The sequence below is a fragment of the Ornithorhynchus anatinus genome, chromosome 3, assembly GCF_004115215.2.
Source record: "Ornithorhynchus anatinus isolate Pmale09 chromosome 3, mOrnAna1.pri.v4, whole genome shotgun sequence".
NCBI lineage: Eukaryota > Metazoa > Chordata > Mammalia > Monotremata > Ornithorhynchidae > Ornithorhynchus > Ornithorhynchus anatinus.
This window is the reverse complement of record NC_041730.1, coordinates 31,151,196-31,163,803: the sequence shown is the minus strand read 5'-3', so window position 1 is coordinate 31,163,803 and position 12,608 is coordinate 31,151,196. Positions and strand designations below refer to the sequence as shown.

The window sequence follows — 12,608 nt, the reverse complement described above, 5'->3', positions numbered from 1 at the left end:
CTTTATTTGCTACTTACCTGTGTCTGAATCTGCTCTTTTTCAGTCTTCATCTTGGCGGTGTCAGCCTCTAACATTACTTTTACTTTATCATCAAACTTTTGCGGCTCTTCTGATTTCTGCTTAACCTTATATTTAGATTCAATGAATTCCTTTTTTTCTAAGGCCGTTACATCAACTGTTTTCTGTACAGCAAATTTATCTGTAACTTGAGAAGCCAAGTGTGTCTTCTTTTCTAATGAAAGTGCATCACTGTCACTTTCTGGAGAATATTTGGCGTTTAATTTAAACAATTTTGTTGTTAGGTTTTCAATAAGTAGATTTTGGTCAGAGCACTTCTTTTGAAGAGTCTGTAAAGCAAGTTCTTTTTCATTACTATTTTGTTTCCATGCACTTATCTGATCCACTGTCTTTTGGTATTCAGATTTTAAAGAATTCAATTCATCTTTTAGAATACTTATCTCAGTTAAATTCGCTGTTTGGTTTTGATGATTTTCTTCCACAATGGCAGTAAGGTTATTAACTGTTTCTGCACTTTTTTCCAATTCTTTCCTAAGTAGCTCTTTCTCATTGGTACTTGCACAAGCACTGCTTTCTAATAGCTTTATACTCATATCTTTTTCAATTAAAACATTTGTAAGTTCAAGAACCAATCCATTCTTTATATCACTAAAAAGATTTTGGTTATCGATTACAGATTCATGCATATCACTAGTTATTCTTTTCTGACTCTCAATCTCTTTGTTCAGCTTGATTACTACTTTTTGAAAATCCTTAACTTGTTTGTTTAAGGTCTCATTTTCCAATTTCAATGTCTCATTAGTTGCCAGAGTTGTTCTAATAGCTATATCTTTTTCCAAAACAACTCCTTTTAACTGATCTACTTCAGAATTCAAAGACTTCAACAACTCCTCCTTCGAGCGGCAATGTTTCTCTACTTTAGAATACTGTGCTTTGAGCTTCATGTAATCATTTGATTTTTGCTTCAGAGACTCATCTTTCTGAATGAGTGACTGATTAAGCTCAGCTTTCTTTTCTGCCATATTTTTAAGCTGACCATTAAGGTCAGCAATTATCTCCACATTCTCAGACAGCTGAACTCTGAGGATCTCAGCCTCTTCAGATTTCTTTTTTAAAATCTGCATATCTTGGCCCCTTTTTTGGATTTCATTTTCCTTTTCTTGTGCTAGCTCTTTAAACTGTTGAATTTCAGAATCCAAAATGTGGACCTGCTTCTGCAAATCAGATATTGTTTGCAAGTATTTTCCTTCTCCAACAAAGGAACTGTCCTTTATCTGTTGAATTAATGCTTCACTTTGAGAAAGTTGAGTTTCTTTTTCTTCCGAATTAGCTTTAAATTTTTCTTTTTCAATTATAAGGCTATCAATTTGGTCCCTCAGATCTAAAATCATAAGATTTTGCTGAGACAAATGTGAGGTTAAGGTAGCTATCTCATCTGTTTTGTTCATTAGAGTAGAATTAACATCCCTCAATTGTGCTTGAAGAGCATCATATTCACTTTTACATGAAAGTGACATATTTTCCTTTTCAAATTTTAACAAATCTAATTCTTTCCTTTGCAGTTCTAATTGGGCACTTGATGTTGCATATTTGTCCTCCACCTCAGCAATTTGTTGATGGAGTTTTTTAAGTTCAGTCTCTTTATCTCTTAGACTAGATTCTTGCTCTTCCACTACCTGAGTGAGGTTTATATTTGTTTCAGTTAGCTTCTGATTTTTGTCTCGTATCTTTCCCATAGTTACTTTCAGTTCCTCAGCCATAGAACGTTCCTTCTGTTCTACAACAGCTGAAATTTCATCAACTTTTTGCTTCAGTGCCTCCTTCTCAAGATGGAGTTCTGACACTGTCTTTTGGTGCTGTGCTTCTTTGATAGCTATTTCATTTTCCAGTTCTTTTACAACCTGAATTTGCTTCAGTAGTTCACACTGTTTCATATCCAATTGTTTTGATAGAGCTTCAATTTCAGTCCCTTTATTCTTAAGGGTAGATCCTCTCTCTTCCACTATCTGACTGAGGTTTAAATTGGTTTCATTTAGTTTCCGATTTTCCTCTTGCACCTTTCCCATGTTTACTTTAAATTCCTCAGCCATAGAATGTTCTTTCTGCTCTCCAAGGGCTGAAATTTCAGCAATTTTTTGTTTCAATGATTCCTTTTCAAGATGGAGTTCCGAAAATGATTTTTGGTGCTGTATATCTTTGGCAGATATCTCATTTTCCAACTTTTTCACAACCTGAATTTGCTTCAGTAGTTCATACTGTTTCATATCCAATTGTTGTGATAGAGCTTCAAGTTCAGCCCCTTTATTCTTGAGGGAAGATCCTCTCTCTTCCACTATCTGAGTGAGGTTTAAATTGCTTTCAGTTAGTTTCTGATTTTCCTCTTGCACCTTACCCATTTTTACTTTAAATTCTTCAGCCATAGAATGTTCTTTCTGCTCTCCAAGGGCTGAAATTTCAGCAATTTTTTGTTTCAAAACCTCCTTCTCAAGATGGAGTTCAGAAAATGACTTTTGGTGCTGTGTATCTTTGGCAGATATCTCATTTTCCAACTTTTTCACAACCTGAATTTGCTTCAGTAGTTCACACTGTTTCATATCCAATTGTTTTGATAGAGCTTCAAGTTCAGCCCCTTTATTCTTGAGGGAAGATTCTCTCTCTTCCACTATCTGACTGAGGTTTAAATTGGTTTCACTTAGTTTCTGATTTTCCTCTCGCATCTTTGCCATGTTTACTTTAAATTGCTCAGTCATAGAATGTTCTTTCTGCTCTCCAAGGGCTGAAATTTCAGCAATTTTTTGTTTCAATGACTCCTTCTCAAGATGGAGTTCTGAAAATGACTTTTGGTGCTGTGTATCTTTGGCAGATATCTCATTTTCTAACATTTTCACAACCTGAATTTGCTTCAGTAGTTCACACTGTTTCATATCCAATTGTTTTGATAGAGTTTCAAGTTCAGCCTCTTTATTTTTGAGGATAGATCCTCTCTCTTCCACTATCTGAGTGAGGTTTAAATTGGTTTCAGTTAGCTTCTGATTTTCCTCTCGCATCTTTGCCATGATTACTTTAAATTCCTCAGCCATAGAACTTTCCTTCTGCTCTACAAGAGCTGATATTTCATCAACTTTTTGTTTCAAAACCTCCTTCTCAAGATGGAGTTCTGAAACTATTTTTTGGTGCTGAATATCTTTGGCAGATATTTCATTTTCCAGCTCTTTTTTCAGAGCCTGAATGCTCTTCAGCATTTCATGCTCTTTCACATCCAATTGTTTAGACAGAGTCTCATTCATATTTACCAGTTGCTGATTTTCTTTTTCCATAGCAGTTATTTTGTTGTTGATATCTGCATGTATCTTTTTTTGTTCCATCATATCTTTTTCTTTCTCTTCAAGAACGGTCTGAAACTGCCTGTTAGCCAACGTAAGGACCTCAGCTTCTGACCTGATAGTCTGCAATGTTTCGAAAGTTTCATTTAGCTTATTGTTAAGATTCTTACACTGTTCATCTTTAGTTTGCAAGTCTTTAAATAATTTCACCTTAACTTCCTTGAATTGATGAAGCTTTTGCTCCAGTGAACTTATAACCTCTAATTTCTCTTGTAAGTTCTTTTTCAGTGATTCCTGCTTTTCAATTTGTTCTGAAATCTGCCTGGATAATTTAACCAATTCCTCATCCTTTTTAGAGGCTTCTGAGCCAAGCTTATTATACAAGGCCTTCACAGATTTTAATTCATTTTCAAAACTCTGTTCTTTGCTTTCCTTTTCTTTATGCAACCTATCTAGCGTTTCCCTTACTGAGCTATTTTCTTCAAGCTGGGATTTTAAAGAATCGATTTCAAGTTTGTGTTTTATTTCCATGTTCTGCAGGTTCACAGTTGATTCACTAATTTGCTCTTTGAGCACACTAATTTGTGACTTACACTCAGTAAGGTTATTATTATATGTGATACTGTGAGACTTCATTTCTGAACAAAGATCTTCAATTGTGTGACTCTTTTCACCTATTTGTTTAATTAGTTCCTCATTTTCTTTGTCTTTGGCTTCTTTGTCACTTTTTACTTTTTCCAACTCTAGCTGTGTTGCACTGAGTTGCTCTGAAACCATGGACATTTTCACATCATCTTTCACATCAGAATTTTTCATTTCTTTCAGTACATTTCTCTCTCTCTCCACTGTTAACAGTGCTTCTTGCAGTTTTCTCACTTCATCCTCTTTTTCTTGGACTACTTGCTTTAAAACTATAACCTGCTCTGAATGCTCAGTCACACTGGAAGTAAGAGCAGAAAATGCCTCATCTTTCTCAGCCAGTGCTTCCTTGAGTTGGTCAATTTCTCGCTCTCGTCTTTGGAGATCTTGAATAAGTTGAAATCTCTCCTCCAGATGGTTTGTGTTGAGTCTTTCAAGTTCTTCATTTGCCTGGTCAAGATCTTGCTTCATTAGTTCTACTGTGTTCTCTTGCTTCATATTCTACACAAGAAGAAAAGAATGAAAAATTCAAAATCTTATATGATCTATGATTTCATTGGTAATTGTTTACTGTATATATTGCCATTGTCCAATCTATACAGTTGTTTATAAAACTGACCTCATATAGCAATAAAGATTGTCAAATAATAAGGGGTAACTTACGCCTTGTAAAACTTAAGATATCCCTCAGCTTATGAAGGAAGTTTCCTCTCAAGTATTTTGTTCCTTGAACACCACTACCCCCAACTCCTTGGTAGAGGCTGACAAAGTGCAGAAAGGTCATGGTTTGTGACTAGATGGCAGCACATCCTAACTGTATGATGAACCTGGGACCCCTATTTGGGCACTGGAAACAGGAAGGGCAGCTATTTTTTTAGCCTTAGTAGGTGACTTGCTATGCGTTTAAGATCCTTTAACACCCCCAAAGAGCTTAGCATAACGTCTGAGAAGTCAATCCATCCTGAAGCCCAAGATGAACCAGTACAGACCAAGGTGGGGGAAATCACCAATCTGACACCATTCTGGACTCTTCCGAGTCACTGTGGCCCTAAATCAGTAGGTAATCGCCATTACAGGAGAAAAAGAGGTCAGGGTTGTGCAATTTCCCCATCTTCCAGGCTGTTTTCGCAACTTCAGAAATCTTGCTCATAATGAGGAGAGCTTATCACAGCACTGTTTTGATACAAAAATTAAAGTTGCCCAGACTGTGTTGTCACTGGTTTGTTCACTTAACACGTAATTAACCACTCTAATTTGAATTTATCTACATAACCCTGTTTTCATTTTATGTATCATCTTTATCTTTTATTTTGTTTTTGACTTCATATTGTTTCATCTTTCCTTATGTGTTCATAGTCAACCCCTACTCCTCAGAGTGAGAGAGTTTCTTGGTGGCTTTGCATGCAGTAGCAGTCCCTTAAATACCCCTTGTCTTCTGCTGTCGTCTCCGACCCACAGGGACACCAAGGACACATGTCTCTCAGAACGCCCCACCTCCACCTGCAATCATTCTGGTAGTGTATCCATAGAGTTCTCTTGGTAAAAATATGGAAGTGGTCTACCACTGCCTTCTTCCATGCAATGAACTTGTGTCTCCACCCTCAACTCTCTCCCATGCTGCTGTTGACCATCACAGGTGAATTTTCACTTGTAACAGATTGTCTTCCACTCATTAGCCACTGCCCAAGCTAGGAATGGAAATGCCTCAGCTTGACTCTCCCTCCCATAGTCCAGACTGGTAGAGTACTGGAAACTGTCCAAGTGCGATGCTGAGAAGGGCTTAAATACCACTACTGCTATCAAAATAAGTTAAAAACAAGGAGCATTTGAATCCATTACCTTTTCTTTAAGCATCGCTATTTTCTCTTCTAAATGACCAATTGTAATTTTTTGTTCAGAGCACTCTGCTTCATTCTCCTGGCACTGCTTTCTAACTTCTTCCAGCTAGAATAAAACAAATGTGCATATATAAGATTTAAACTGCAATTAATAAAATAATTTTGGGTTTTCACATTATTTTAAAGAACCCAATTTACAACCCCCAAAATATCTTATGGATAATTCAGGCAATTTGCTGATGTAGTTGACCGTTCACTTGACAATACGAGAAACTAAATTTAGCTTCTGCCTTGACCTGCTTGGTGGTCGCTATGAAAAAGGACAGAGAGAGTGGATACTGTCTGTTGCCACGGAACAATTTCTTTGTAAGACCTCTGAAGAAAATGAGGTTTCTCATTTTTCAAAATCCTTTGTTATACAAAGCAGCCAGATTAGCTTTAATAATAATAATTAACTTTAATTGTTGGGGGGTCTTTCTTTAGAGACAGTGGAATAGCAAAACAGAAACTGAAGCAAAAAAAGAAAAACCCACACAAAACAAAAAAGCCAACACTGCAAAATGCAAAAAGAAAAAAAAATCAAAAATAGGAATGAAAGGGAAAACAAAAACAGTGCATGCACCTGCACATGAAAGTTTCATATTTACTAATTACTAATAGGCAGCCACCTCAAGTATGCAAAATATCACCAATATTGCAAAATAAATCCAATCTGGCAGTAAGGCACATCTTCTCTTCTCCCCAGTCTGAAAATAGAGTCCCATGGAACACTGGTGACTCCACTCTGATTTCTTATTTGAGGTAAAGGCCCTCAGATAGGACCATAAGGATCTAAACATCTTTTGTGAGGGGATGAGGAAGAGGTAAAGGAAGAGGGGGTGAACAAGCTGAAAAACGGGCAGAGAAAACAAGAGAAGATCCCTTGCGGTTCCAAATTTTCATCTGAATCTTGCCCCCTCCACCCCAACACACCCCTTTACCATCATGTACTTTCTCTTTTCCATCTAGGTACAAGTTTGTGTTTGTTCCTATGCTCTCTCTCTCTCTCTCTCTCTCTCACACACACACACACACACACACACACACACACATTCAGGAAGATCAGCAGCAGCAGAGGGTAGAAATTCTGTGACAAAGGAAAATAAATAAATCAGTGCTAGTTTGAGTGCTTACTATGTGCAGGGGACTGTATTAAGTGCTTGGGAGAGTACGATACCACAAAGTTGGCAGACAAAATGAATTTACAGTCTAGAAGGGAAGACAGACATTAATATAATTTGTTTTTAAAGATATGTGCATAAAAATAATAATTCCTGCCTACTGTCTGTTTCAAGACTTTTGGGGCACTCATCAGCTGCTTCTCCCTCCTCCTCTGCAGCTTCTTCCTGATGGGGCCTAGGTTATTTTGTCTGTCACACTGTCTGCTGTACTGCCTGCACCCATCTGAATGCTTTGAAGTGTCCTTTAGGGGTTCTTAGCCTCGAAATTCAGCTGCTTAAATTTATATGGGACAGATGCCCACAAATAACCAGGGTTTTACATTCCCAAATTCCTGAACATATACACTCTTCCACAATATCAAGAAATTGAGTTCAATCAATTAATCAATAGTACTTGTTGAGTATTACCAGGGCACCGTACTGTTTGCAAGAAGACTAGAGAATTAGTTGACAAAAATCACGACATTCAAGGAGTTTACCATCTGGTGGAGGGGCTAACAATCTAAAGCTCAACATAAACTAAAACCGTTAGTTTAGGGGAGATGCTAAACTTGCTTCCAATAACTTGAAGGACTCAGCAACATATCCCTTAACCCAACAACTGATAGTCTCTCTATGGAAAAGCCAAGAAACAAAAATGAAGAAACTGATACAAAGTGTGATAGAGCAATTTGCCAAAATCACAAACCATGTTGGTACCAGAAACTAAAACTCATGACCAAAAAAAACCATTTTCTCTCTTTCAGAGATCATTCCATTTCACATTGATAAGTCAAATGACCCTTTACTTTGAATTGATTCTTCACTACTCATCAGTCTCTCTGAGGACAGATTAAAATGCACTGGACTGTAAGCTTCTTGTGGGCAGGGAATGGGTCTACATCTCTGTTGGGTTGTACTCTCCCAAATGCTTAGTACAGTGCTCTGTCCACAGTAAGCACTCAATAACTATGATTGACTGGCAGAGCAAAGGAATGACACCTAAACTATACATATATATAAACTTCACTTCTCTATACATAGCAAGTACACATCAACACAATAAAGAAATACATTCAACCCATACAGTGTGAAAGGCACCACCAAGCTCTCATACATCTTTTCAGGCAGACTCATATTCTTCAATAAAACATCATCAAACAACATCTTTTAACATGAAGGCATCTGTTCAAATTCCACAATTAATAGAGACTGTAGTCTTTTCAATATGAAGTACTATTTGAAAGAATTAAGATTTATTTTCAACATCATACTAAATACTCTGAAATGTTTACAATACAATGGGAACACGTTTAAGGGGATTAAAAGGGCTGACCTAACAAGAGCCTAGTATAGTGCTCTGCACACATTAAGTGCTCAATAAATATGAATGAATGAATGAAGGAATCTCTCTCCAGTGGGGTTTCGCACAAAGTGGAAGAGGGTAAGAAAGAACCCCAGACCTGGCTCCAATTCAGGCCTGGGCAATGGGAATCCTGGCCCCGAGTGGACCGATCCTACTGTTCTTGTTTAGGGGAAAGGACAAGTGGAGGGTAGCTCCCAGTCTGGGCCAGATCTGGACAGAAACAGGAGGGGAATGGAGGAACTTTATCAGGGCTTTTTTCCACCTATCTCTCTGTCTCTTTCACACAGAGGTATTCACTCATACTGCTGTACCTACCCTTCAAGCTTCCTTCCTTTTTTATTCCCCCAACCTCATGATGAGAAATCAATCAGTGGCATTTACTGAGCACTTACTGTGTGCAGAGCACTGTACTAAGCACTTGGGAGAATACAGTTTTGGGCCAACATAAGGGTGCAAGGGTGTGATTGGTCACAGTGTGTAATATAGTTTTTCTACCATCAGATACAGAGTCCCCTGAAGTTTCCTCCCCACTGCTTGAGAATCCAAACGCAAGAAGAATGTTAGGTTTGGGCAAAAACGCACTGCATTCTAAATCCAGTTTAATGCAAAGCAATGCCAAGTGCCTAATACAGTGCTCCACACAAAATAATCTCTCAATAAATGCTACTGATTGATTGTACTGCCTTGGTCTCATTTTGTTTTTATATTTATACTGTGTCCTCTGTGTATATTTTCAGAATTAAAAGTTTTTCTAAAGATTTCTAAAGATTTAAATCTATTAAAACTAAGATTTCAAGACTGAAATGTAAAATATTTTAGTTTGCACATTTTTAATTTTAGCAAATGTAAGTTCTCTTTTATGCAGAGAATGTGTAACTTACTTGTTGTTCTGTTTGGGCCAACCTCTCATTCATTTCTTCCACGGAACGAACTTTCTCTTGTAGTAATATCTTGCAATTATCAATTTCCTCCAATTTCTTTGCTGCATGCAATAGCTTCTGGTCTCTTTCCCCAAGTTCATTTTCAAGAAAGGCTTTGCTATCATTTAACCTAAGAATGACACATATTTATATAGCTTCTTCCTGGCTCAGATACATATTTAGAACTTGGGAACTTCTGTTACACTGTACAAACTGTGAAACAGATTGTTGGATTTTTAATATGGTAACATTTACATTTCCTTGGGATATAAGCATTTTGTCTAGCTAGTCTATAACTAAAAAAGCAAGTCCAGGAATAAGAGGACTTAAAATATGAAACATCAGAAAACAGGGCTTGATATAGTCTTTGGCTTCACATGTATTTATGAAATAATCAGAAGTAAAGAGTTACATCCCATATAAAACATAAAATAAATATTTTACCCTTTCAGTTGTTCATTCAAGCCAGAAACAATTATTTCATTCTTCTCATTATCCTGTGCTTTCTGGCTTTGGAGCTGTCCAAGTTGCGTCTGCAGATGTTCATTTTCATTCTGGAAAAAATGATAGCAAATACATCCCAGAACTTTAGAGAAAGAGATCTGACCTTAAAAATTGGCAAAGCCTATATGTAGTCTTTTCATTTAAAGCATGATTTGCTATTTCCTAGGCCAGCATCAACATAGGGCTTAAAAATCATAATAATTTAGTTTCAAGGGTTTTTTGCTTGGGTATGGAGGCAAGATCTGGCATGAGGGACACTGCCTATATATTTTCTTAATACATTAAAGTCCTGCACTTACAAAATATTGGCATCAGGGGTCTGCTAGTTAGGGGGGAAAACTCTTAATTCTGATCCTGAGAGATACTTGAAAGCCATTCCCACTTTGAAGAGTGCTTAACTCATGTGGTGATTGAGAAAGGAATTCAAATTTACTACCAAACTGAACAAAATAAAAAAGAGAAAAATTGAGGGACACCTAATTTCAGTACAACATATTAAATGAAAACATCACACTACTGAGAATAAAATGAGATCAAGAACAGACCTGTGAATCAACTGCTCCCCTTTATCCATACTGCTTATTATCATTATATTATTCAGTTCCTTCACAGCTACCGGTGGAAAAAAGATATATTCTTATTTGAATGAAGATGGAAGTGAATAATGATGAGAGGAGACACATTCTGGCTTTTTTTCTCCACTTACATAATAATAATGATAGTATTCGTTAAGTGCTTACTTTGGGCCAGGCACTGTAGTGCTGGGGTGAATACAAGCAAATTGAGTTGGATGCAGTCCCTGTCCCATGTGGAACTCACGGTCTCAATCTCCATTTTACAGATGAGGTAACTGAGGCCCAGAGAAGTGAAGTGACTTGCCCAAGGTCACACAGCTGACAAGTGGCAGAGACTGGATTAGAACCCATGACCTTCTGACTCCCAGGCCTGTGCTCTATCCACCACACCATGCTGCTTCTCAGCTTCCAGCTGGGTGTCTATTAACTTTTTTGCCTGCTTCCTGGGCCTTAGGGATCAAAAGAACCAAGGTAGGAGAGCAAAGGTACAATGCTAGCAAGCAGAGCGGAACACTTTCCCGAGGTGCCCCCCAAACCATCCTTCTACTTAGGTCCTGCCATAGTTCCGTACTCTCTTAAGAAGACCAGGACAGAAATAGCACTGGTGAGAATTTGGAACTGGAACCAGATAACGTTGATTTTTTTTAAAAGGAGAGTCTTTTCATAGCCCTATATAAACTTGGGCTCTCTCTCTGCAGCAGCACTTAAGCATATGAGAGCTAAGGGACCAGAGGAGAAAAAGAATCTGAGGCAGAAAAAGTGAAGGAATAAGCCAACAGAAAGGAAGAGTGTGAGAAGATGAGAAGTTTCTGAGGAGAAAAATGATAAGGAAGAGAAAAATAAGCAGATACTGAAATGGGGAAAAACAAAAGAAGAAAGAGAGGGGAGAAAATGACATCTGCTTCTGAAACTGAATTTTGTTTTGAGTTTTAATAAATGACATCAAATGGACTACAAACAGAATTTAGGATAAACCAAATTGAATTTGGGAAGTTTTATAATAAATTAGAAATGAGGCAAGTTCTAGTAAGGGGCAGATATGAAAATGGAGGGCTGAGGGAAGGCAGAGTCTTGAATCTTAAAATGTTTCATCCCCACCAATGTGCAGATTATTTAAACGACACCAGTGATGTACAAGAGCTTCATCACACTTTCCACAGTAAAAAAATTCCTAGTCCACCATTCATAATGTGTTACATGAATCTCCAAAGCTATAAATTTCATAAATCAACTGACAATATATTATGCACAACATTTTGTTATTCTAAACAAGCTTCACTGCACCAGGTCATGAGTCAAACTCCAAAACAAAAAAAAACTACAGTCACTAATAGCAGAAACCTTTTACGAACGAGTTTTATAATTAACGACGTGGATGACAAACATGGCAAAATATGTCCCACTTGCAGGACATGTACTAGCCACTACTGAAGAAACAAAACAGACCTGTATGGCCCTCAAGAGATGCCCTTCTCCGTCTACACCAAATGTCACCTGCATGAAAAGGCTTGGTTACAAGATCCCTTAAGAGCTCTTACAGTGTTTTCTCTTGACCACTGATTTTATATAAAACTTGTGTAAGAAATTATATACACACTTTCTTATATAACTTGTTCGATTTGCCACAAACCAAGTTGTACATTTTAGTAAAATCTACCACCCTTATGGAGTACTACATTAATAACAGGTCCCAGTATTGTCATAGACATTTTATTTTTTGACTGGAACCCAGGAAAAACTTGCAATCAGAAGTTTTAAATACAGATGCTGCTTAAATGAGTAGTTAAAATGATGTACTCTCAAATTAATGAGCTAACGTACACTAGCAATTTCTGTCTCTACCTACATTAAAAACACTTCACCAATTCACCCACTTCTCATATAATATGAGGGCTGTATTTCTGCAGAAGCCCACGGTGTTAATGAGACATCTTGTTGGTGTATACTCACTTTGTGTCCAACCTATTTCCCAACACCACATCACACCCTATCCATATAGATGTGCGCTGTTTGAAGAACATTCCCTAATTCTGCCACTGTAAGCTATCCAAGCCATGTAGTTCAGGCACACATTCTGGCAGCCGTCAATTACTTTTCAGTGATGCCATCGCATATTTATAGAAAATCATGCATTTTTTGTGAACTAAAATAAATTTTTGATCAGAAAACACAGATTGATAATATGCAAAGTTGTGCTAAAGTGAACAAAAATAACAGCAGCTAGAG

The 12,608-nt window shown here is 37.3% G+C and overlaps 1 protein-coding gene across 1 annotated transcript in view; it reads right to left on the bottom strand.

Moving 5' to 3' along the window:
- Positions 1-12,608, bottom strand: part of LOC100076072 (golgin subfamily B member 1) — a 77,839-nt gene that overhangs the window by 12,505 nt on the left and 52,726 nt on the right. Inside the window, exons 18-21 of the mRNA XM_039911314.1 lie at positions 9,748-9,857; positions 9,265-9,433; positions 5,820-5,924; positions 18-4,481 (exon numbers count right to left, since the gene is read on the bottom strand). Of these exons, the coding sequence (XP_039767248.1) occupies positions 18-4,481; positions 5,820-5,924; positions 9,265-9,433; positions 9,748-9,857 (4,848 nt within the window). The remainder of the gene's footprint in view (positions 1-17; positions 4,482-5,819; positions 5,925-9,264; positions 9,434-9,747; positions 9,858-12,608) is intronic.